Source organism: Ptychodera flava, chromosome 8, assembly GCF_041260155.1.
Source record: "Ptychodera flava strain L36383 chromosome 8, AS_Pfla_20210202, whole genome shotgun sequence".
Taxonomy (NCBI): domain Eukaryota; kingdom Metazoa; phylum Hemichordata; class Enteropneusta; family Ptychoderidae; genus Ptychodera; species Ptychodera flava.
This window is the reverse complement of record NC_091935.1, coordinates 27504031-27531753: the sequence shown is the minus strand read 5'-3', so window position 1 is coordinate 27531753 and position 27723 is coordinate 27504031. Positions and strand designations below refer to the sequence as shown.

The 27723-nt window shown below is 38.1% G+C and overlaps 1 protein-coding gene across 1 annotated transcript in view; it reads right to left on the bottom strand.

The window, feature by feature from the left end:
• The window catches only part of LOC139138931 (inactive tyrosine-protein kinase transmembrane receptor ROR1-like), an 80113-nt gene that overhangs the window by 13208 nt on the left and 39182 nt on the right, over nt 1-27723 (bottom strand). Inside the window, exons 2-8 of the mRNA XM_070707554.1 lie at nt 12254-12320; nt 9640-9915; nt 7539-7563; nt 6650-7071; nt 5599-5696; nt 4945-5095; nt 4286-4337 (exon numbers count right to left, since the gene is read on the bottom strand). Of these exons, the coding sequence (XP_070563655.1) occupies nt 4286-4337; nt 4945-5095; nt 5599-5696; nt 6650-7071; nt 7539-7563; nt 9640-9757 (866 nt within the window). The 5' untranslated portion in view covers nt 9758-9915; nt 12254-12320. The remainder of the gene's footprint in view (nt 1-4285; nt 4338-4944; nt 5096-5598; nt 5697-6649; nt 7072-7538; nt 7564-9639; nt 9916-12253; nt 12321-27723) is intronic.

Below are 27723 nucleotides of genomic sequence, written 5' to 3'. Positions count from 1 at the left end.
GTACACGTCTTGTCTGTTCAATGACAGTCCCTCCACTGAGGTTCATGTCAGTCCTTCAACCCCACTCCACTACTCAACTGAGTGTTCCTTTAAATAGACAATGTCTCTCTTTGTTTTACTGTTTACTGCTATGATTATTGTGATAAAATCTGCAAACGTTGAATAACATCTCCTGGCAAATTTCGTCTATAGTCATTAAAGTGACACATACAAAACTTCATGATAGTCCAAAAAAATGCAATAATTGTCATGTTATACAAGCAGTAATTGTCATTTCTTTATTACACAGTAATTCTGTCAAAACTTAAAATCTGTAACTCAAGTCCTTTGCATATAACCAGTCAGTCAGTCACTCATGCAGTAGTCAAGTTGATCTGTAAATGACTGAAAATTTTCCAGTGGATTTACTGGGCATCCACATACATGTAAACCAACTTAACATGTGTAGCAGCATGGTGAAATGGTTCCAAAGCAGCATGTACAGCCCACTATTCACCCCCATGGACCCCAACCTCCACAAGAATTACACTCTGATATTACTAATTTTTTGGACCACCAAATTTTGCAATTGACCACCAAAATTTGAATCTGGTGGTCAAACTTGACCACCAAACAAAAAATTAATTTCGAACCCTGACTTGTGATTACTGAAATATGCATATATATGTATAATCAAGGTCAAAGGTCATCGAGGTCACATGACATTTTGAAAAAAAATTATATTGCTAATTAATCCCTATATGCCAAAAAATCAGATCTCTAGCTCTATTCGCTTGCCCAGAATTCGATGTGTACATAATTAATGAGGTAAAGCGTGTGTTGTCATAAGGTCTCCCATCCTACTAAATACAAAGGACATAGCACTTGTGGTTACTTATTTATTGACATAAACATATATTTTAGGTAAAAGGTCATCGAGGTCACATGACATTTGGTCAAAAAATTTCTCTCCTATAGTTATCCCTATATACCAAAAATCAGACATCCAGCTCTATTGGCTCGCTCAGAATGAGATATGCGCATAATTATTGAGGTACAGTATGTGGCGTCATAAGGTGTCCAATCATACCAAACATGAAGGGTGTAGCACTTGTGGTTACCGAGTTATGGAAAAATATGTATATTTGAGGTCAAAGGTCACTGAGGTCACGTGACATTTTGTCAAAAAAATTGTTTTGCTAAGTTATCCCTATATACCAAAAATCAGACCTCAAGCTCTATTGGCTCGCTCAAAATTAGATATGTGCATAATTAATGAGGTACAATATGTGGCGTCATAAGCTGTCCCATCATACCATACATGAAGGCTGTAGCACTTGTGGTTACTGAGTTATGGACAAATATGTATATTTGAGGTCAAAGGTCACCGAGGTCACGTGACATTTTGTCAAAAAAATTGTATTGCTAAGTTATCCCTATATACCAAAAATCAGACCTCTAGCTCTATTGGCTCGCTCAAAATTAGATATGCACATAATTAATGAGGTACAATATGTGGCGTCATAAGGTGTCCCATCATACCATACATGAAGGCTGTAGCACTTGTGGTTACTGAGTTATGGACAAATATGTATATTTGAGGTCAAAGGTCACCGAGGTCACGTGACATTTTGTCAAAAAAATTGTATTGCTAAGTTATCCCTATATACCAAAAATCAGACCTCTAGCTCTATTGGCTCGCTCAAAATTAGATATGCGCATAATTATTGAGGTACAATATGTGGCGTCATAAGGTGTCCCATCATACCATACATGAAGGCTGTAGCACTTGTGGTTACTGAGTTATGGACAAATATGTATATTTGAGGTCAAAGGTCACCGAGGTCACGTGACATTTTGTCAAAAAAATTGTATTGCTAAGTTATCCCTATATACCAAAAATCAGACCTCTAGCTCTATTGGCTCGCTCAAAATTAGATATGTGCATAATTAATGAGGTACAATATGTGGCGTCATAAGGTGTCCCATCATACCATACATGAAGGCTGTAGCACTTGTGGTTACTGAGTTATGGACAAATATGTATATTTGAGATCAAAGGTCATCAAGGTCACATGACATTTTGTCAAAATATCGGAGATATATGCGTGAACGGATGGACTCACGGATGGACGAACAGACGGACATGACCCAATCTATAAGCTCACTGGACTTCATCCGTGGGGACTAAAAATTGTGTCACTGCATCCTTTTTGCAATATGAATACGATGAGAAACTAAATTTTTATTTTTCGTGGCCTTATACATGGGAGTCTATGGAGATCTGCCTTATACATGGGAGTCTATGGACGTGTAAACTAAAAATATGCAAATTTCACCACGATTTGCCCAAATTTGGGAAAGGTCACTCCTATGCACTTCCATACCAAGTTTCAAATCAATCGGACTTGTGGTTTCAGAGCAGGAGATTTTTTGACCAAAAATGGGAGAAAATTACAAAACAAGCGACCTAGCGGCCGATATAGCTCCGCTGTGTTTATGTAGAGAATAACTATTTTTGACACATGTTGATGAAGAAGGTGGAAATCTTTGATAGCTCAATGCAGTGGCCAGAAAAAAGTGGCTAAAATAAGCTGCAAAAATACACAATTGAAGATTTCATCATACTTTGAACATATCACATCGGATCATCCCTAAGAACATGTCAACCAAAGCTATCTGATGAGTAGTTTTTTGAGAATAAAATTTTCTGACCAAAATGGCAACAATTGCCCTAAAAATAAAAATTGCAGATTTCATCGTAATTTCAAAAGATCAAATTTAGTTCATCTATAGAAACCTGTATACCAAATTTCAAAGGTGTTAGACCAGTACTTTTTGAGAAATACATTTTTTGACCAAAAATGGGAAAAATTGCCCCAAAAATTTAAAATTGCAGATTTCATCATAATTTCAACAAATATCATTAAGGTGATCTGTAGAAACCTATATACCAAATTGCAAAGCTATCAGATGAGTAGTTTTAGAAATACACATTTTTTGACAAAAAATGGCAAAAATTGCCCCAAAAATACAAAATCGCAGATTTAATCATAATTTCAATAAATATCATGTAGTTTATCTGTAGGAACCTGTATACCAAATTTCAAAGCTATCAGATGAATAGTTTTGGAAATACACATTTTTGACCCAAAATGGCAAAAATTGCCCCAAAAATACAAAATTTCAGATTTCATCAGAAATTCAATATATATTACTCAGTTCATCTATAGAAACATGTATACCAAATTTCAAAACTATTAGACCAGTACTTTTTGAGAAATACATTTTTTGACCAAAAATGGCAAAAATTGCCTTAAAAATGCAAATTTGCATATTTCTGCACAATTTGAACAAATCTGAAATAGATCATCCCTAGGGACATATGTACCAAATATCAAAGCTATCTGACTGGTAGTTTTGAAGAAGAAGATTTTTAAAGATTTTTTTACCAAAAATGACAAAAATTGCCTTAAAAATACAAATATGCAAATTTCACCATGATTTGAACAAATCTGACTGGAGTCACCCTAAGTAGACTGCATATCAAATTTCAAAACAATCGGACAAGCGGTTTCAGAGAAGAAGATTTTTTTACCAAAAACACCAAAATTTGCCCCAAAAATACAAATATGCAAATTTCACCACGATTTGAACAAACTTAAGTAAGGTCACCTAAAGTGAACTGCATATAAAATTTCAAAGCAATTGGACTTGCGGTTTCAGAGGAGAAGGCAATTGTTGACGGACGACGACGACGACGACGGACGACGGACGACGGACGACGACGGACGACGACGGAAAATCAACCTATTTGATAAGCTCCGCGTCGCTGACAGCGGAGCTAAAAATTCATGAAAAATAGCAAGTCCAAGATACTGACCCAAGATGTGCACAATCATTTCATGTCAGCCCAAAGTACTTACATGCTAATTTTTCATGTAATCTGCTCAGTGGTTATTGAGTTTTTTCAATTTTGACTGTTTTTACATTTTTTCACTTAATTTGCATATTTTTGGCAATGACAACTTCATTTGAACAAAATCTCATCTACAGCCCATCATCCATGTACACACCAAATATCAAGATGAAATGTACAGCGGTTTTGGAGTTTTTGATGTTGACGGACAGACATACAGACATACAGACATACATACATACAGACATTTCCCTAGCCTATAAGAATAGCTTCCATTGCCATATATACATATGGCTATGGGAGCAAAAAGATAAAAAAAGACCACTCAGCTTTTCTACCTACAAATGTTAGAATAACTGTCCACCACATCATGCATAATCTACTTACGTGAAATAAGTCCCTTCAACTAATGTTGGCAAAGTGACTGCATCTTCTGGATCTGTTAGAAAGAAAGAAGTAGAGAACATGACAATCTGAAGTATCAGTATGTACACATCTGTAAAAAGGAAAACAATTTAGCATCTTCAGTGTGAAGTTCAACTTAAATGCTAGACATTCAATCCCTTGGACTGAGTTTGTTCCAGTCTGGGAGAGGATTATGGAGGTGTCATGGCCCTTTGTTTTCCATTGAAATTCTAATCTAGTAAGTAAATTTCCAAGCATGATGATCTGAGACGTGATACACACTTGTAATTACACAAATGTGCAGTACTGTGCGACTTTAACGTGTGTCTGATGATCACTAAATTACATAGCAAGGACACAAGTTGTGAGCAGAGCTGGGCCAGTACATTTGTCTGTGGTAAAGAAGCACAATGTAGATAATGGCGGAGTTTGCAGTCTGACAAGCAGGGCATTAGACTGTATGTACCATGCAAGCTGACAACTCAAAAAGTCCCCACAACCACACAGCATTAAATGTGACCCTTTCATCACCATGGTATGGTCCAAACCCATTGTTACCACTGGTAATTGTGGACCTGTTCATTGGGATTAAGGGATGAACAGGTTAATATACAGTCAGTCACAACAAAAGAAATACTCACAACATCTAGGTATGTTACATCTTGCAACTCTTTCATCTTCCTTCATTGTAAAACACCATGGGCTGTCCAGTTTGTTACCAGGGTTGCGACAGTAGTTGTGTCCTCCTCCGATTTCTGGGTAGGTCGTCGGGGAAAGGGAATGAGAATGCGGCTGAAAGACAACAACAAAATGAAATCATAAGACATAAATATGGCCATGAAAAGATATTTCAACAACAATACACCTGTACTGGCAACACCCATACATCAACCAACTGGTATGCACAATCGTTGAAATTTATTCACCTATGAAACAGATATCATTGGCTCTATGAAAGTTCTGACAAGAGACCCTGAAAGGGTGTTCAAAAATGTTCCCAACAGGATGCAGATTGTGGTTGATGGTCTGCAAGAAAATTTACAGCTTTGATTATTTCACTAGTTTTATCCAGTAAGCTTTTGAGTGCCTCATGACTACCCAATTCACTCCCGCAATCTTGCCTCTTTCTACAGATCTATACAGTTCACCAAAATGACACTATTTCACAATAACCTGAACACATGACTTTCCACCTAAATATGGAACAAATCCTTTCTTCGAAATAAATTGCAAAACTGCAGCAACCAGTAAAATTCAAACAATTTACTAAAAAGTGAAAAAGCGAGAAAGCTTACCCAGTTGGCTTCCCATGGCTGGCATGGAATCCCAGATTCTGTAACATTCTTTGTCCCTCTATAGGTGACCCCTGTATCATTGTAACACTGGTGATGACCTGAACAGCAAAAATACCAAAATAACTTCCATATTTCTTTATAGGAATACGAACAACACATAAGCAACTAGTCTTTCTTAATTTTGTTATTTTTATTCCTTTACATAATACCAGCTGAAATGTGTGAACTAGGTTTAGGGCTACATTTTTTATTTTTGTTTTTCTCATCTCCCAACCGACCGTAAATTTCAGCTCCGACATGAAAATAAAAACACCTCTTTTATTTGCGCCGCCTCTGAGGCGAACATCCTAGCAATAGCACCACCATCATCAAATTGTGAGATTGCGGCGACTCAGACTGAAAGGACAGAGAGCACAGAACACTGAACTGAAAGACAAGAAATTGAAGTGACTGAATGGACAGAACATTGAACTGAAACAAATACCCCTTTTTTGTACTTAAAAATTGTAGAGACTGAATGGACAGAACATTGATCTGAAACAAATACAGGGGGTTTTTTTTTGGTACTTGTTTTTTTTTTTTATCGCGACAGCCCGCCCTGCCCGAGTATTCCTCTGGAGATGAAAAACAAAAAAACATAAAAGGGTCACCCTTATAATGAGTACTACCGTTAACGGTAAAAATGTGCATGCCAAGGTTCCAGATAAGGTATCTAAAGCCATTCAGCTGTTGTTAGAGTGTATAATCACACTCATGCAGGGAAAAACAATAGATTGAGTTTTCTCTGCTGTTTATCTATCTTCAGATTTGGTAACTGTATTGCACATTCTGTTGTAAAACTTGCTTTTTCACTTGTACGATCAGACATTTGATTGATTGGTTGAATATTTAAAAATCTGAATATCATCCAATAAATTTGTAATGAACGGACAAACATACATACAAACATACACACAGATGTACGTCAACTGATCCCAGTAGCTCCCAATGCCATATGCATATATAGCAAATGTGAGCTAGAAAGGCAGGGTAAGAGGATAAACTCACTCACCTTTGATCTTCTGACTTTCTGGAATGTCCAACTTAACGCAGTTTGAGACGCCATCAAATCGGGGTGCACCCACACAATCGGGAAGCATACTATCCGCGATTCCGCTCAATTGCAGCATTTCAAACTCATCACGACAGATATTCTCCTTGATCTGTATACAATCCTCATAGCAGATCTCACGCCGGGTCGGAGTCGACTTAGTTGTATCGCACAGTGGGAAGGCGTAATAGCACACAAATGGTATGGCGTGCTCTAGACACCGTTCACTCCATTCGTCGCTGTGACTCTCCAGCATCTTCAGTCCAATGGACAGACGCGACTCCATCTCCTGCGCGGGGGCTGACGCTTCAACGTAAATATCGTTCGTACCCAGGAAGCTAGAACACAGAGAGCCTCGATACGGCTCACATGACGTCCCCCGACTACAGGAAGAAGAATGAAAAACATTACAATATAAATATTTTGGTATTTTTTCAGAATTCCTTTTGTTTCACAAACACTATTCATCTTAGAAAACCTTTATTTTTCAGGATACTAGCACTGTAATATCAATGTACAAAGGAAAATGCTGAAAAGAATTCACATCAAAACAGATATATACCATAGTGCATCAACCAAAGACCATGGCTATTCCCCTTGGGAAAGCCATCATCTAATTTGCATACTGGGAAAAACGGTGTTTCATACAATTCGCAAAAATTAAGAATAAAAGCTCCCGGCTGCAGACCGGATTATCCAAATTACGATATATTGCTATGGCTATATGACACTATAGTTGTCAAGGTCACTGCAGAATGAATGGTTAGTCTGCATCTTTCAAGGATTCACAAAACTTTTCAATCTCAGGAAACTTTTCCATGTTTAATTAACAATAATATTTCTTTCTTACCTGTCATCTTCTGGTATAGAAGAGCCTGCACAGGAAAGAAAAAAAAAGAAAGGGTCAAAATTAAGATTCAGCATTCTGAAGATTTTCTACAAAACTTTTTCTCAGACAAAATATTACAGGCAAAGAGTTAGAACCTCACGTTTGTGCTTTCTCTTTGATCAGATGAAAAATGAGTTTAGGCAAAACCATGGTGATGAAAGGCAGTGTGCCGTCTAAACCTATTTGGCGGGCCATGATTCATGAATATTTCTGTAACTCAAGAAAATTTAAAGTCGAATAGGAAATTATACATTGTTACTCAAGAAAATTTCACAAATTTTTTCAATTGACTCAAAAGTTTCGTGAAATCTCTTTTGTTAGAGGGCGCACTGGTGAAAGGGTAAAAACATTACGTATTACATATCCTAAATCCTTTTACCTTTGATACTGTGGTTACAAAACAATGTGAAAGATTTTAGAATGGGGGAGCATTGTCATACTAAGTATTCATGGGAAACTGCAAGAAATTATGTAACCTTTCGACACCTAAACTTTTTTAATGTGCAAAGCATGTAGTAAAATCCTCTAATAAACACCCCAGAGCAGAACTATAGAGTTCATCTTTTATGTCTTAACATAAAATTAATTTGGACCTTCTACATCAGGGTCAGACAGAAGAGTATTGTGTTTCCAATGAGCATTAACCTGTCCACCCCTAATTCCCTGTCAATGGGTCCACAATCACCATTGATTACAATGAGTTTGGGCCACACCATGGTGGCGAAAGGGTAAAAACAGTCCATCACTACCTCAAGGGTCTGTTTCCAGTAATGGAAGGCTGAGGAGAATACTGTATGAGACTATGAGACAAAGATTAGATCTTCTAAAGGTGCACTTCACACATCGTTTGCTTCCTAAAACATCATTTGCATCAATGTTGGTCAAGCACTGTTCATTAATTATATAATTGTGCATAATGAAAGAATGTAGAAAAAATATTTTTCATATTTGCATATTGTATCAAATGTTCTAGTGTACGTTGTTGATCAGATATGCATATGTTCATATGGAAAGAGATGTATACTCAGAGAGATCATCTGGCAATAAAAATGATTGCCAAACATGTTTCAGAACTTACTGCTCACTTATTTTTTGAAAGATGATGCCGGCACAAAAAAGCTCAACACTTCCACATACTTGCTCAATTTACACTGGAAAGATCATTAAATGCCCTGCCCTCGGTGCTTTATACTGATATACGATATCCGAAGTTCTAAAATCTTTACGCGCAAGTGAGCAAATTAAAAGCAGCTGAAATGTCTTGAAATTTACACTGCACAAACTGAAAACCATCACTATAAGATGGTATAAATTAGATAAACCTGCTCATATTTAGTTTTCTATTGACCTATCTTGATCCTTTTATTATAAAGTACTTCTTTGAAACTTTTCTCATCAAAATCACCCTGTGCACTGACGTTTGCTGTGGTACTGATATACAGATTTGATCATATTTGTTATAGCACCCTCTATTGGTTGATTTTAAAAACTGCCTGTATAAGTTGGGGAAAATCTTTGTATTTTGTAAACTCGATACTAAGGCGTTGCTGATTGGTTTGTTCCGGATGCCACATTACTATACTGGACAACATGAAAAGTGACATAATACTGTTCTTCAAACAAATTTGCATAACTTAAGAGTTTGGAGAAAATGAGTGATATTTCCATTTTGAATTTGCATTTACTAGTAAAGGCAGCATTCTTTCTACATGTATGGCTACAGAAGCTGCATATTTGTGATAGACTCTTATGCCTCCTTGATGAAGAAAGGCAAAATAGCTATGAATGACAGAGAAACATTGCTCTTGTATCCCACACATGCATTACTGACCCAACATGATGGATGTGGTTCATTTGCACCTGAACTGTGACCCAAAAATGTCAATGTTGACTTGAACTTCAGATGGTAAGCATTGACCTCAACTGACCTAGTCACTCGTTTTTTTTAACAAAAAAGGACACTTTATCCACATACCAGAATTAGAACATGAACAAATTTTCTAAGGAAACAGATTTTGAAGCTTCATAGCGTCATCTTGAACGGAAAAACAAAGAAACTTACTGATGTGTAATTGGGCTGATGATGACAGGTTTTTGGAAAGATTACTCGCTGTGCAGCGATACGTTCCTGAATCATCTGGTCGTACTGTTTCGTATCGATAGTTTGGAACCCCATTCATACGTGCGGATATTGTATCGTCCTTTGCCTTCTATTTTGGTGTTGTCTCTGAACCACTCGTAGGTTGGTGGTGGTTCTCCTGTTATCATGCATCGTATTGACGCTCTGTCGCCTGGCCGAAGGGTTTGGTTGTCCATAGCTCTGTTTAGGTTGAGGTAGCTGGTGAGATAAAATACACATTGGAACTGTTACATCAATTTTTATTTATTTTTTTGTGACATCTTTCACACATGCTACTCAATACCAAAAGTCAAAATTTGGCATCACAATGGCAAGTGGATGGCGTAAAACTTAAGGCATGTTGGTATTTCGCAGGAAGTTTGTAATTTGATGGCCCAGTGAATTTTCAGATCCAAACGTCACATGCTCATCAGTGGCATTCCCAGAAACTAAGCTAGAAAATACAGACACATACAAGAACTGCAAGATTGTGAGTGTACAGCATGGAACAGTGGCACCTCTTCTTCTTGCAGATAACCTAGAATTTGTTGTTAGCATGGTAACAAACCTTTGAAGCATGCAAGGGTTACACTTGGAAACTATCACATTTTCTAGTGTTTTCACTTTCCACACTAGTGAGCAAGATTAAAATATTGATCACATAGACTTAAATATATGTTACAAAATTAGAATTTGCCTGTTCTGTTCTGTTCTTGAGAACAACTGGATCAGAAAGCCAACTGCTGAAGTTCATGAACAGGTAAGGCACGCTGGGAAAGACCTCAAGCTGGAATGCTCCTTGCTGTGGGCCTGTCCACAAATTTGAACTCTGAGAAGAATTTTTCAGGTTCAGCAGTTCGAGTAAACAGTCCCATGAAACACAAGTTCGGACACGGTGAATATGCAAGCAAACAAGTGATACCTCATTACACGGCCATGCACTCAGAAAATTTCACAAATTCTGAAACAGCAAGCTATACATGTAGCCTAGCATGCGATTTTTGTTGCGAATAAATTTCTAGGGCATATAAGGCTTGCAGGCAATACCATGGACATGTTGGTGGGGGGGGAGGGGTGGGCGGGTTTCCTTTGGAAATCTGACACACAACACCGAGATGCCTAGAGGCAAGTCTAATGATACATTTTGAGGTGAAGGAAGAATTTGCCATGCATTCATTTCTATTTGATTTGTAATCGGACTAAATCGTGAAGTCCCTTTTCTTGTCTTTTTATGTGATTTGTAACCGGATGAGTCACAACGGGAATGCATACCGCGTGAGGCGGTATCATGACCAATCCAGCCTCACTGACCCTTCCGCATGACTGGACCAGATCACAGCTCATCGGGTAATCTTTGAAATAACTGTTGCTGTGTACATAGACAAGCCCCCCCCCTCTAAACTGGCTACTACCATCACACTATCCGCGGGCGATTTCAAATTGAAAAAAATTTACACCGCACCAAATAAACAATCTTAAGGAAGTCACAACTGCATTGACCTGAAAACCACATTTTTTGAACAAAACCGACCTTTTCTGGTTGATACATTCTCCATCTGTCAGCTGAGCTTGCAAAGAAGGTACATTGTAGTTGAGGATAACGTTCTCATTATACACTTCAACTATTTGGTTTCATTTACAGTATAAAGATATTAATGTCTGTGTAAATTCTTTGCCATCAAGTTAAAGAAATACCCATATGTTACCAACTCACATTAATGTCCAAAAAAAAAAAAAGAAAATGTTTCTGGTCAGGTCTTTCTTTAAAAATGGTTGCGGCGCGCGCATTTTATTTTTTTTTATTTTTATTTTTTTTCCCTCAAGGGAGGGAGGAGGGTCATTTTATAGTTTTATCAATATAGTCACATATATACTGTTCATGCAGTCACTGATCATGTCCCCCAAAGAATTTTTTCTTTCTCTTCACCATTTTGGTTTGGGTCAGCCACGGCCGCCGGCCACAAACAGAAAAAAAAGGGTGACGCACTGTTTTCAAGTGACGCGCGCGCTGACCAGAAACATTTCTTTTTTTTTTTGGCTTAATGTGCAAGCATGTACAATTTTTTGTGATTTCACACATGTTGTACTGGCATTGAGACTTGAAATATGTGGCCGAGATGCCGAGTTTCAAATATTCTTTTCTTCTCCTGTGATGTTTGACATAGCTGAAAATGTTCCAAGTTTTAGTGACAAATTTGACTTTAAATACGATGCACTTGTGAGCAAAAAAAACTACAAATGAGAAAGTTCTGACATTGCTCAGGTTTAAAATCGAAAATTCCCGTCTCTTTTAACTTGATGCAAATAACCCCTGGTGCAGGTCTACAATCATATTCCCGTCTTCTTTTAACTTGACAAAAAATCACTCTTGGTGAAGGCATATGAAACCAAGAACACACCTGGAACATATTGCCATTGATAATCGATGTTGTAACACCACGCAAATCCTTCTCAAGGCTATAATCCCCTCAATCACAAGAACCCTGCAAAGCCCTACGACTGACAAGCTTTCACTGAAGTGCGCATGCAGTACTTAATTAAAACAAAACCAACTCACCCTGAGGTGCTTGTAACCTGTGGTGATGTCGGAATCACACTGCTACCTCCAGCTCCGTTCAGTGTACCTGCAAATGTTCAAACACAAGAGAAATATTTCAGGAGATTTTCAGAACTGCACTTTGAGAGGAGCCTACTCTCTCCGATGGTATATCATCCATCAAATGCTGTTATTTTAATCTGAAAAGAAAACAAAAGGTACAAACGCATGATCATCCTCTTAAGAAACAAATCACACACATGTTGTTTGGTTTGCTAAATTACTGCTCCTGGTTAAGTACATGTATATTTGGGATTTCTACGATGTAAGTTCAGAAAAGAGTTCTTGGGAAACTATCCACTCACGCAACTACACTGTAATTGTGTTGTGAATGAGTGTTTCGGCAGGTCTCGGTTACTGCAAATTTGGATGTAGAGTTATAATCAGTGCATGTGAGTGGGTGACGGTGATGAAACAACACAGTGAAAGTGGGTATACTATATGCTTTGCCATGCATGCTCAACAACCAAGAAATGGTAGACAGCTCAACAAACACTGAGGAATTAAAAGGGAAAGTGGAGAGGACAACATTACATGTCCAATATTTGTCTTGTAAATTTTACCGGCAGTTTCTGATTCACCCACTTTGTTGGGTGAGTTTTCGACCTCACTGAGTTTCACAAGCAATTTTTGTGCCGTGAAGCGGCAAATGGCCTGCATGAACAGCGAGCGACAAGAATGATGTGGAAGCCGCACAGACGGAGGAGTGTTTTGTTTTAGTTCAGTGGAGCTGGATGCAGATTCTTTTGACTGCGTCCGCAGGAATCTCAATGCAACTATTGCACACTTGACTGGGCAAGCGTTCGGTTAATGAAGCAAAGGTGGTATTGGCTTACTGCAGTGGGCTTGTTTTGCAATTCCTCCTCGTACAAATCTGGTCAGCATTCATTAATTGGTGATTTGATAGGTGCATGGCCATCTAAGGCTATGCACTGCAGCCGACTTCTTGTCACTGGCATTTTGAGTTTTTCAACATGGCCAAGGAGGCTGCCATGATCGTTGGTATGGAAACCCCAATGTGTCAAGATGACGTACACACACTGAACATGCCTTGTAAGTGGGAAAGATATAGATAATTGTGGTACTACTATTAATTAAATCTGGAGAGATTTGTCATTTGATGTCTGTGTCAACCACTTCTGTGATCTCTGTGTTTTTTGTGACCATATGCAAATAAAAGCTGTGGAAATATTGGTCAAAGCAGTATCAACAAACTATGTATCTGAGAAATAGGCAAGCCTAGATAAAGGCACAACAATCTGATGTGAGCAAAAGCATTTGTTATTTCTACAATCAACAATGTAAGCAAAGCATCATAATCTGAAAAAGCAGCAAATACATGTAAATGTTTTGATAGTGCAAGTCAATGAATCAGTAGGCAAATTGAATGTGTTGGTATAGTGACTCCATCAATGTGATGGGAAAGCCAGTCAATGTGATGGTGGCGTCTGTTCATGTGACATGAGATTAATCAACATTTGAAAAGTAATTATCAATATGATAGAAATTTCAATGCCAATGTAATACTGATCAAGTATCTTTTGATCAGTGTGATAAACACATCAGGTTTATCAGTTAATGTGACAGGGGTACTAGTTAATGTGAGTGGAGTATACCAGGGATTCCATCAATGTTTTAGAAGTTTTAATCAGTGCAGTAGAAATGTCAGCTAATGAGATAGAGGGAGTCAGTTAACGTGATTAGGGTATCGATCAATGTTACAGGGGGATTCAATCAATGTTTTAGAAGTGCTAATCAGTGTGGTAGAAATGTCAGCTAATGAGATAGAGGGAGTCAGTTAACGTGATTAGGGTGTCGATCAATGTTACAGGGGGATTCAATCAATGTTTTAGAAGTGCTAATCAGTGTGGTAGAAATGTCAGTCAATGTGACAATGGGATTAATGTGTTGAAAGTTTAATCACATACATGCGATTGGCATGTCCGTCAGAGGAATGCATCAGCTTAGAGGAATGCATCAGTTATGTGACGAGAGTGTTATTCAATGTACCGGATGTGACAACTTATGTCATAGTAATGCCCTCGTAATGAGACAACCTGACCTATCGATATTCGGGTCATACTGAGATTGTTTTGAAATATGAAAATGATTGTTGTAAATCCTCTCAATACGTGTCACTCTGTATGCAGATCACTTTGACGGACTGATAGTATGCAAGTACAGGTTAAATTATCACAAGGTAAGCTAATTAATATAACAATTCGAAATTTGACACGGCAAATGTTCCATAAATTGACTTTTGACGATATTAATTAAATGCCATTGATGAGGCTGCTCTGATTATGCCCTAATTAGGGATCTGGGCCAGTCTGCCACTCAACAAATTAATGCACATTAGAATACAAACATGTTCTAGAGTACTGCGTGATCATCATTTCCACAAACTCTTTGAATCTTTGGTTATGCCATATACACCATATAATGAATAGCAGAAACACATTCACAAAGTCTGGCAGTTTAATGAGAAAAAACTGTGCTTTGATTTTGATCAAAATCGACATATTTCCCCATTCACAAGAACAGCAAAATTTTGATGACAAACACAATGTTTTTGTCACAAAATTGTTCTCACCAAATTTTCAAGTATAAAACTCAGTTCTGAACTGATGCAAAAACTGAGACCAAATATTATCCCAAAATGAAAATGTCCTTCCGAGCAACCACGAAATGATGATAAAAAAGTTGAAAGGTTACAAATATTCTTTTTTCTTTCAAAAAAAGTAATCAAACATAAAATAATCCGTTCTTACAAATAGCAAAAACCATCTGTTTTCTGTAACATTCATTTCAACATAGTCTAAAATTCTGACAAAGGACGTCAGTGAAAATCAAATAAAGGGGCTTGGAAAAATGACTGTCAAGCAGGAACACCACAGGGGGTGTCCCTTTGCAGTTTAAATTTAATTTGCAGTTCAATTTCAGTTCTGCATTACAAAGGAAATGACTTCTGAAACGCTGAAGGTTTTTCTGGGAACTGCAAGGCACTGCAGGCGACACCCTGAGACCACAAATGCATGCAAAATGTGATTTTCATGCATTTCCTCCCAGGATCTGCTCCGAAAATGAGATAAAAAGATCAGGAGATATTTGAGAGCCACTGTCACTGACTGTTATTGTTTTAAAAACAAGCACTGCCAGGGGTCACCCGAGGTCACACTAGCTGTACTACACTCCAATTTTTATACTTTCTCTGAGTTTATTCATTCTGAAAATCAGCCAAACTTTGGTTCTTAGGTTTCATGTTCATCTATATCTATAAACACACTTCAAAGGATATGTTTCATAAATGTTTATTGAAATTAAAATAACATATTATGAGAAATCATCAAAGGCAACTTTCTCCTTCAAAGATGTGTTCCTTTAACAAGATCATTGCAATTTAAGACAAAGCAGACTTGGTTTTTAATTTTGTTTTTTTGACAACATATGGCATGTTTATTTGGGGTTTAGGCCTACGCATTCCAATACAGACTTGACATACAAAACAGCAATGAAAGTGATTGCAGGCATTGCAAAAGCATTCATACAATGCTGGTGCACGATATGGTGACATTTAGCCAATACACCGAGGACCTGTACCAACAGGGGCCAGCTATTAGTACTTCATGAACAGACCCCGCCACTGGTGGGTTCTGTGGGGAATATAAACTATAAACTAAATTACAAGATTACATGTTGTATATATTTCAGCCCATAACTCATTTTCAAATCTGATAGGTCTTAATAATGTATCAGCTGACATATTCGCCTAGGAATTCGATTATTATTTTTCATGTAAGTCTGAAGTTTTTCCTTGTACCAGCCCACACCTAGTACCACACCAAATCCAAGATCTATACTGTTACGGCTGGTGCCATAATAACAGACAGAGTTTACTGTACACAACTCAAAAGGGCCAAAGAATTTATGGTCGTGACACTGAATTGTAGGTTTTTAGGTGAAGGCAAAAACAAAGATGTCAAAATCTTGTTTTCTGTTGGGATGAAACACAAAACCTGTATTTATTTTAGATTTCGGTCCCCCACCATGCCGTAATCCAGGATAGTTTGTGCTCAATGTCCCCTACTGGCTTCTACCTGAGCAATACTCTGCCATTAGACCACAGGCTACTCAGACAGTATTAATAAGCTCATTATTGAGTTTTTCTCACTGTTTTCTCTATCAGTTCCTCTCCTTTTCTTCATCACAGTCCCCCTATGGATATAGGGACTGTGTCTTCATGCTCTGACTGATCGGAGTAAATAAAATAAACGGTTATATAATCTAACCTAGCCTTTATTCATTTTACATACATTACAAGGACGTTTATCTCTCATATACACACCTTGTAATTAATTAGTCAACACAACTAATTATGCTAATCCGTGGACTTATCAGGGATTTTACGGGTTGGTCAACATCGCGAAAGATAGGAATGGTTACTAAAACGGGAAGGTAAGAAGCTCTCCTGAAATGTTTTCAGAAATTACTAAATTGCTGCCATTCATGACCATTAATCAAAAATTTACTGCAGCCAGTGTATTTCGATGGCTGAGGGGAGCCAGCTACTCTAATTTCAAACGTTTAAATGGTCGCGAACAGTGCAAACCCTACCAGTGCCTTGCGTGCAGTTCATGGCATGAGGACATCCGTAAGCAGGAAGTCGGAAGTTGAAACCTTTGACCTTTACGTTGTTTATAAGTGGGCAAACTTGTAAACATATTTCCCAGGGACAAGTCTGATTTTGACTGGGGTCAAAGTTCGTGTGGTTAAGAGTTGTTCTCTCAATTGGGTGGTGTTGCTAAGGTTTTGTCAGTCATTTAGTTTAGCTGTGCGTTCTCGATAATTTTGCTGTATTTTTTCTCGAAACATGGGAAATTCGTTTAAGTTTTAAGAAACATTAATTTGTCTATGACAGGAATGTTCTAGCTTGTTGTATCCTCGAATTAAATCGGCCGATTTTCTTTGATACAGTTATTTATGTGGTTTGGAGAAATCTTTAGGCCAGCGTCAGATAACAAGTGGAATGAGACAACATTTCGTTAATGTAAAGAAATCATATAGCAAGTACTTCTTGCGCTGGTGCAAACTCTACGAAATATTATGATATCAAAGGTGTTAGCAATGATACAAGGTTTCCTGTCTAAATTCGCTAAAATCATCAAGAATATCTAAAAAATACTACACGTAATTATGACTACATTTTGTATGTGTAGAGGTGTTGTTTGCCGTTCACGAACGTCTGTTCTACACGTACACGAAGTCTGGTTATCACGTGACAAAGACACTTCCCGAACTGATGATGGAACGTAATTACGTGCAACTAAACTTCTCTATAACAACATGTTACCGGCAGACATGGAGGTAATAGCGAGTGAATAGAAATGACGGTGACTGGTTTAAAAAATTCAAAGTGCTGGCAAAATTCTCACTTGCTTCTTAACGTAGTGGCCGACATCATCGGTGATGTCAGTTTGTGTTCAGAAGTTGCGAGGTCACCGCTGACGTGACTTTAGTGACGGGCTGCCCTGAGCCTTGCCCATCGCTTGTACGCTAGAAAAAAGAACGGTCTGCAAGTAAACATGTCGGAAAAAAGCTGGAAAAACGGCGATAGTTTGGTAATTTTTGAGCGGATTTCTGGTCGTGGCAGGCCCCTAATAACCAAGCTGTTGATGCGTGTTGGCAATTGCAATTTGGGTGGAAACGTTTCAAAATATCGACGAACAAAGTTGCGACAAGCGTGCTGTCGGGCAGAACATGGACGTTCCCATGGCTGTGGTGCAAAAACGTAAAGTCAAAACAAGCCGTAAAAGGCAGAAATCCCGTCCGAAAATCGACAGCTAGCCTAACAGTACAAAAGAAGTTTTATAGCCCGTCCGCCGCTTTTTTCGGGAAGTGTACACGAACAGCATAAGGCGCCATTGAAAATCGATGAATTCCTTAGACTAGTAGCGACCATAGAGCTGGGAACTAGCTCCATGTAGCGACCAACCTCTTTTATTAGGCGAAAAAAGTAACCGGCGAGATTAACTCTTTGACGCCGTAGAGTCATTCTAGTCATGAGCTTGGTTGCTACCGTATATCAGAAAACAACCGACTTTGACGTCAAAGGCCTGTTGCTGGTACGTAGTTTGAGACAGAAAAAAAAACGATATGTTACCGGCAGACATGGATTTAATAGCGAGTGCAGAGAAATGACGGTGACTGGTTTAAAATTCACAGTGCTGGCGAAATTCTCCAGTGCGTGCTGCTGCTAATGTGTCACCATTGTGCCTTGAATCACGACACGGTTTGTAAATTATACTTGGTATATACACTCCAAGAAAACGACGTTGACGACGTGAAACATACATCTATATAATTTTGTTGAAAAGCTCATAAAATGGCCACTCCGGCGATCTTTTTCTGCTTGGTCGGTCGATACTTTCTGGGTGGCATTTGTTACATGGAGCAGGGCCATGTCTGCTTGGCTATGTGTGAATTTGGCGCTTGGCAACGAAAAGCATGCGCGTTTTCAGCGTTCCTTTCGATCCAACTTCCCGTTTATTTTTGAATAATGAGCAGTGTTTGTTTGAGCATATCATGAATATATAAGCGTCCACTAGGTTTACGGACGTCCTCGGGACACGTTTCCCAAGATCTTCATACCTCTCCTTTTTCATTTACATCTCTATCTTTGCAATGTTGACCAACTCTTGATAAGTCCACGGATTAGCATAATTAGTTGTGTTGACTAATTAATTACAAGATGTGTATATGAGAGATAAACGTCCTTGTAATTGGTGTAAAATGAATAAAGGGTTTATAAGAGGCTAGGTTAGATTATATAACCGTTTATTTTATTTACTCCGATCATTCAGAGCATGAAGACACAGTCCCTATATCCATAGAGGGACTGTGATGAAGAAAAGGAGAGGAACTGATAGAGAAAACAGTGAGAAAAACTCAATGACAAGCTTATTTTATTCTGTCTGGGTAGCCTGTGATTAGACAGGTCTTCTTTACATATGGGGTTCACATTAAGGTAGTACGACACTTGAAACCGCACCTTTTAAACAGTTGCTCCCACTTTGCCAAGGAAATTCCAACCGTTTCTCTCTCAAGACTAAAGATCAGGAGTCAATGTGAAAAAATTTAGGAATACAGAAATGCAATACCTAAAATATACCGATATTATGAAATTCAAAGTGGTACCTATAACCTTGTGCGAACTTTAGAGGAAAATATTTTCAATATTTTGGAAAAGAAAACAAAATGACCTCTCACAAGCAGATGACAAGAAAAGCATTGTAACAAACTAAGTATCTAAAAAAAACTATCATCGGTCAAATTCTACCTTCAGTCCACACTGTATTGACCGACTCAGTACAAAAGCTCACAATAATATACATGTCGACAGTAAAATATTTAAATATGAACAGCTCTGAGACCAACAACGTTAGTTATATTAATGATGATGATACTTTGCAGCCTAGATCAATTTTAGATATCAGTCAATGAGAACATATTTTACTGGTACTATAGGTCCCACATGTTCCTCGATGACTCCCTATTGGCCTAGAACTCTCAAAAAAGGCAACTTTTTCACAGGAAATTAAGTTTACACATAGAGAGACAATTCTTGTCATGTACATCATGTACATTATGGATGGAAATTTTCATATCAAGCAGATCATGGTAAATGTCACACAACACACACATATCTATCATCATCATCAACATCACAATCTTTTCCCGCGTACCTTAGTATCGCTATTTATTTCAGCATTCCCCTCATTATACGTGTTTGTGGGCTAGAGTACAAATGAAGATGACACAACACCATGGCAATGTCACAGTCCCTCCACCTACTGTGGTGACAGGACCAGCACACCCTCAATAACTTAAGATTAAAATACTTTTGGAAATTAATTTCATTAAGCCCTGCTTGTTTGCAGTTTGTTATATTGTTTTTTGAAGTCTGACTACAGTAGTAAACTTTGTGCAGTCAGTGAGCATGTCAGTTTGGTTGTAAGAATGTCGACAATGGAAGATCGTGTATATATAATAGAGAGGGCGAATGCCCCGCTCCTTGGTAGATGAATACTGATGATGGATGAACTGAATGGGCATATGAGAGAATATCAATCCTGAATAGCATAGAACGCGCTCACACCATGACAACTCTTGGAGATGCTGTGAAATCCCGACGCATTTGGAGCCATGTTGAATTACCCCCGTGGACAAGCCACGCCAGCGCTGATTTGGGGGTCATAATCCAAATGGTCTCTACGGGTTGTGTGCTGACAAAAGGGAAAGCGTTACCCTTGATTAATGGTTTTGCCTGGGCAAGGGTTGACACGCAGCTTGAAAATGAGACCATAATTAAACTGCTTTACCTTCACCTTACCACTGGTCGGCCAACCTTTTAAATTAGAGGGTACATAAAACCACAGGAAAACCATGATGTTTTGTCTGTCGCCGTAATTTTCAGTCTGAGTAACATGGTCTCCATCGTCAGGTTTCATAATTTACCCTCATCATACTGACTGCCACTTAATCTTTGATGCTACATGCTTGACTCAAATTGTTCTCACATTTTTCATTCAAATTTACAAAATCTATCTTATGCTATTCAGAGCAATCAATCAGCTTCCTCATCTCAAATCATAGCTACCTTGGCTGCACAGATGTGTTTTTCATATATACTCTAGACTTTTGATTAATTTTATTCCACTCCAATGCATAGACGAGATTACGTTCTGCAGCATCGTAAGATTTTTTAATATCTTCTTTAACTGCCTCACTCAGAGACAGTTGCACTCACAACAGTGTTTACTGATACGATGAACTGAGTCACTGTGACAGAAAGCTTTCAAAACTTTTGACAATTCTCAACACTTTCTCACCGAAGAGGTTAATCACCATTTGCAATTGCAGCTATTTCTAAGTAGCGTGCAGTACAAATGTATATGGTTAGACCTAGCTTACCGTCTGGCCCTCCACTGCATGAGCGAGAACATTTTACAGATCGAGTAGTGTCTATGGTAAATTCACCTTTAATTACGATTTCAACCTCTTTTTATGAAAACTGGTTTACAAATCGGGGAGAAAGTAGCAGTCTCCATGGCAACTAATCACTTTTCCCTGAGAAAGAGATGGATTTTGAGTTGTGCATGGTTTGCGACACTGCTGGTAGGAAATTATCTTTGATTGGTTTTGACAGATGAAGGATACTCACTTCTCTGAAACATTACTCATCCTCATTTTTATTGACTTATTTTATTAAACATCGGTTGAGATAATCAATTTGGTTCCGTCTGTGGCGGATAATTTTCACAACTCATGCTGGTGACAGGAAATTCACATCTGATGAAGTAATACACACCAGTTCTGAACTCTTGTTGCCATGTGTGTTGTCATCGGTAGATCATCATTTACACAACAGGGAAGTGAAAGGATGGAGTCCTGCATCCTCCTGTTTCTAAAAATTATTGGCGGGAAATATTATAATACTTCTACCTGTCAAAAATCTCTCTCTTGAGAAGAAATCCAACCTGGCACAGAAATACCACTACCGCAAGCTTGTTGAAAAAAATTCGTCCCCAAATATTATTAATTAATAAAACCTGGAAACTTTTAGATTTCATGACTGCAAGTAATTATAAAGATTGGTATTGAGTGGCGGACTCGAAAACCACTTCCACTGTACAGAGCCTTAGGGTAAGCATTTCCAATTTTCTTTTTGTGACAGGCTCACATGTCATACCATCTGAGGGATATCATCTGGAAATATGTCCGATGGTACCAAGCTTCCTCTATTACAAAGCTGTTCCACTGCTCACTGCTAAGTACAACCAGAAACACTGCCCAACTGCTGACTGTACAGAATACAACAATATGTCAATTCACATTACAGACCGTTTGATTTGCTCACTCCTTGATATATTGTGGCTTCTACTAATAATGTTCCTAAAAAACCTGAAGTTTGTTTGTTTTTTATGACCAACTTCATATATTTTCATTTTCTGATACTCGCAACCCTTCCGCGTACCTCCAACTAGGCTATAGTACCGCTTGCACGTACACTCCGCAGCTTATCAGAGTCTGGTTCAGAGTTACAGCGAAAGACTTCTTGACGATGTTGGGGTGACTCTTCATATCTTCGATAAACTCAAGGAGCAGAATAATCCTCGGAATTTCTACAACTCGTTCCAGAAACCATCAAACGTCAGAGGCCCCCCCTCTTGGCTGGGGCATTCAAGCCTGACCCTAACTTCATAAATTACCTGGCAAACATAGTCAACACAATCACCGAACCAGAAACTCAAAGTGGAAGACCTTGGCAGCCTTTACAAATCTCTTTGTTTTTCCTGGGACCTCAAAAAACTAATAATTAAATATCTTAGTGGCAAAAATATATTAATCCTTTAATTTGTTTCCTAGATTGCACAGATTAACAGGTGTTTTACCAATCATTCAGAATGAAGTCAGTCTATTTCAATGATCAGCTGTTTCTCAATAAATCTGAATAAACTTCAGACTTGCAAGAACCAGGCTGTCATCTTTCTTTCTTTAGAATCTTATTTTTTTTCTCTTTTTTTTTTGTACGAAGGCACTCACACTTCATTGGCTCCAGGAACTAGATGCAACCAGGAGGAACAATGCCGGATGGGATCAAACGAAATCCACCACAGAAAGCCGTTCCTTGAAGATGGTGATGTATGGGCTCTCGTCCAAACAGATACCACGCAGACCCTGACATCTTAATCGCCCCATCCTCACTGCAGCAGCAACCATTACTATTTATAGCACCGTCAATGGCCTTTTTTTTTTATTTTTCCGTTGACAGCGTCACGTAGCATGCATAGCAAGAAGCTGGCACGTCTGCTCTTTTCCCCAACTGAATCAACCTATTCAGTGTTACAAATTTGTACCATTGTGTAACGCTGATTACATCCACACACAACTTGAAAAAGAAAACGGACTTCAAAAACAACTTCTGGCTTGCTCAGCTTCCACTTACAAGTTCCCTCGACTGAAGAGCAACCATGATTGATGCTGATCGTACATGTATACCATCACCACATCACTGTCATCATCGTAAGATACTTCAAGATGATCAGCAATAAACAAAATGAACACACATCTTCATATCTACAGGTACATAACCCCAAATGCGTTGATATCACTGTCAATTAATTCCTCATCAACATCAAAACACACACTTGCAGACTATATCAATAATACACTGTATATCTCCCGCTGGTATCTCTGTCAATATCAAACAGTGTCAACATCTGGGTGTCGTGGAACAGAACTGATATCATTGTCAATTTCAGTATCATTATCAGCATCAATGATATTCATCAGTGCATGCCAATATATATACCCACAACACACAAACATCGCTACTTTGGGAAAGAACTGATATCATCATAAATTTCACCCTCAATATTGACACTTTAGATTACACATACCATTAAATATCAGTGATAAACATTATCACAGTCAATATCAACATCAATACCTACACTGTGGACAGCTACACAACCACATCATCATCAATCCCATCATGCACATCAGGAAATGATGTCATCCCTTTAGTTTCAACATGTAGAACCATCATTAAACCAATTTCCCACCAAGTTCTTGTGTCATCATCGTGTCAAGTTGGTCATTGCAATAAACAAGTGGGGCATAACAGGTCCCATACACTGCACTTTAACAAAGACTTGATTATGTGAAGGCCCCTGAAAACATTGATATACTATTAACTATACTACATGTGATATTTTCTGACTTGACCCACATGCATATGTCAGATATCGGTTGCTGAAAATACGCTTTGGTTTTGGCACAGCACCGCTTTTCCTGACTTGGCAAGTGCTAGGAGACAGCTAGGCCTGGCAGGAAAAGTTAATGTCACTGTAAATACACCATGAACATTAGGTCTATGAATACACACTACAATCACAGACCATCAGTATCAACATGTTGGTTTACGGCATATACAGTACGGTATATTCAGCATGATATTAACACTACATAGTATGTAGACCTATCGCATTCAATTCTCTTAGCAAAAAAACTTTCTAGGGGATATAAAACATGATTGTACAACAACATGTTTCTAATTTAGATCACAGCCCAAACCTACACTGTGTAAGCAAATGCTACATGTATGGAATATGCAAAGAACTGACACTAGAGATATGTGGTTGCAGAATTCCATGTTTTGCGGAGTTTTTGTCTTCCTCTTTTTGTTTTATCAGCACTGGTCAAGTAAGATTTTAAAGACAGATACAAATCAACCTGAGACCAGTAACTCATCCCTTTAACCGCTACATGTGATACAATGGTCTAAACTTGCCCGGCAACACAATGGAGATGTACCAAGGAGTGACATTGCATCAGGTTATATATGTATCCACAAACACCATAAATTACCGTTCTCCAGCTAAACCTTCCACAAGGCCATACCGTACTTCACTGGTAACAAAGCTGAACCACATAACCTTAAACTGTTATCTTTACAGAGAGAATTATGTAAGCTCCTATGTTATTTTAGGTCAGGTGGTATTTACTGGAATAAAATATCATGTTTATTTCAACAAAAGGGATATTCATCTCAAGATCGTTATGAGAGTTACTGTTGACGCAACTCAAGATATATCTCGGTGACCTGCATCATTTGACGGTTGGCCACCAACAGCGATGGAGACAGCAAACCTAAAGTAAGTGCCAGAAAAGGTGTTTTGTGGAAAAATTAATAATAATATTTGTTGCCGAAGAAGGAAAGTGGCCTATTACAATTCTAAGTTGAAGAAACTTCCAGGTAATGAGGACAGAACTTTTCATGCCATGTCATGCCACATGTTATCCTAGTTTCTGAAGAGCAATTCGGGCAAGACTGGTACATCAGTGCCAGATCGATTACTATACTGGGTGAACTATGTGTGAAAACAGACTCCTGATGAATAGTTTGGGCACTTTTTCAATTTGCTCACATCCAAACACAGAGGACACCTGGTGTTTATCTTTTCTCTGCTGATATAAAACAAAACAGTTGTCTCCCAGACACTCAGCAATCGACAAAAAAAAGGGAAAAGTGCTGCAGGCTCTTGAAAAGAACATAAATCAGAGGTCAAACATTAGCCAAGCACTGATGATGGATACAGGCAATTTTTAAGCTGCATTGGAAGAAAACATCATTCATACCTTGAGGGTGATGGTACAATGAGAAATATGAATGACAAACTTTATGAAATGTGCCTTTGCGAGAAACAGGCATTCATTCATACAGAAATATACATGTATACAATACATTGTAAATCAAACAGACAGATATATACAATGCAATACATAGTAGATACATGTAGATTGTATACATTGCATATACATGTACCGGTATATGCATAACATAACACATACATGTACACATACACACAAATACACATACAAACATTCATAGATATCATATACGTACACACGCCCATACATACATGTACATGTAGGTTACACAGAGTTTGAAACTGCACTTGATCTTGTTTCTATATCTGTCGATTTATCTACCTCTGCATGCGTGTGTGAGTGTCTGTACATATATAATATATATATATATATATATATATATATATATATATTGTGTCAATCAACATATACAGGTAGTTATAAATACTTGTATAAATACATATGTGAATGTAAACTATCCTTATAGATACATCCAATTGCATATATATACCGGTATACGAATGGACTTATGCACCTATGCGTGTATGTATGTACTGCATCATACGGTATATGTATGAATGCAATGTACATATGCGTGGCTGTATGAACATGTGTGTGCAAATGGTAAATTACATGTGCATACAACCCAAACAGGGATTGGTTAAAACAACTGTGACCTTGGCAACAGGAAATGACCATAACAATTACAAGACCAATTGCAGGTGATCTCTGACCTTTACACTTCCTACTATTTTTTCACATGTGACCCTTTGCGGTAGGCTCACCAACTTTTATTATGCGTAGAGATTTTTGATGCAAACAGGGTCAAAACATATGTAACAAATTTATGGTGTCAGTGGCATCCGAATGACCCAATTCACTTTTTTGTCCTAGGGAAAGTTTCCGGCAACCTGTTGTGGGCTGAAAGATATATTTCACCTCCCGCCTTCAAATGCCAATGGGTTCATTTATCACATTTGTCCGGGGGATACAACAGTTCTGGTCCGTGCTCGCCAAAGGATGTGACGAAAGAGACACAGGTCTTCAAGAGTCAGACCACAGAGAAATGGGGTAATCAACACTTGGTGACAGAATGGCCACAACAAATATAATTATAAACAACTTTGGGGTTCTCCAGGAGGAGATGGGTGCCCCCACCTACTTCTGCACATGTTTTTCAGGCAATTTATTCATATGCTAAAAAACATACAAAAGAATTGATTTTCACCACAAAAAATATTCAAAATGTGCATTCTTACGTAAATTGGCCATCCATATGTTTTTCCTAGCTGTGGAGAGTACTGAACTTGCAGGCTATCTTTTCTCATGCATGTAGCTTGCTGTTTGAAGCATATGCCAGACTATACACGGTATCCTACACCCTAACCTAGAATCCTACTCCGTCCCCTTGCCTCCGTACCTCCGACCCACTACGGAGGTACGGAGGCAAGCGGACAGAGTAGGATTCTAGGCTACCTACACCCTAAACTACATATTCCACAACGTCAATTATGTATAATTATGAAATCATGAATATAACTTTATCTCAGTAGAAATTACAACTCAATTATCTCTACCATATGATAATTAATTTTCCACTATTTTTTACTTTCTGTAAAAATTAAACCCTTTCATGCTTTTAGTCCCTACATCATTTCAAAAGTGCTGAGTTAAACTTGTCAATAAAGGCTGAGTGTATATGTATGCAACTTCTAACATTCATGAACACTGAATATTAGAATTCATTTGTCACCAACAATATTGCACATTGTGCGAAGTGGATTGGTTTGGCAGGGCTAATATTATTTTTGTCCCAGCAGAGTTGTTGGGGAGACAAATTTGAAAGAGTGATTGTTTTGCAGAACAAAATATAATTATAAATTCTCTTTCTCCAAAGAGGTTTTTATTTCTATGGTTTGTCCATGGAGTCGGGTAGAAAGAGGATTAAAATACTATCAGAAGTTACAGCAGCCGTAGCAAATGAAGACATTGAATTATTTCCATCTCTTTGAAAGTTTCACAAAATTCAAGTGACATTTTATTTGTTTTAATTTTCTTGGTAAGGGAAGCATTATCCATGAAGAATTACAGTACCCCGATAATTTGACCTTGATGCCATTAAGTTTCCAAAACATAAACACAATTACCATCCCATAATGTGGTTCTTAATTGGCATGTACTTGACCTCGTTGAGGTGATTTACATCAAGTTTATACATG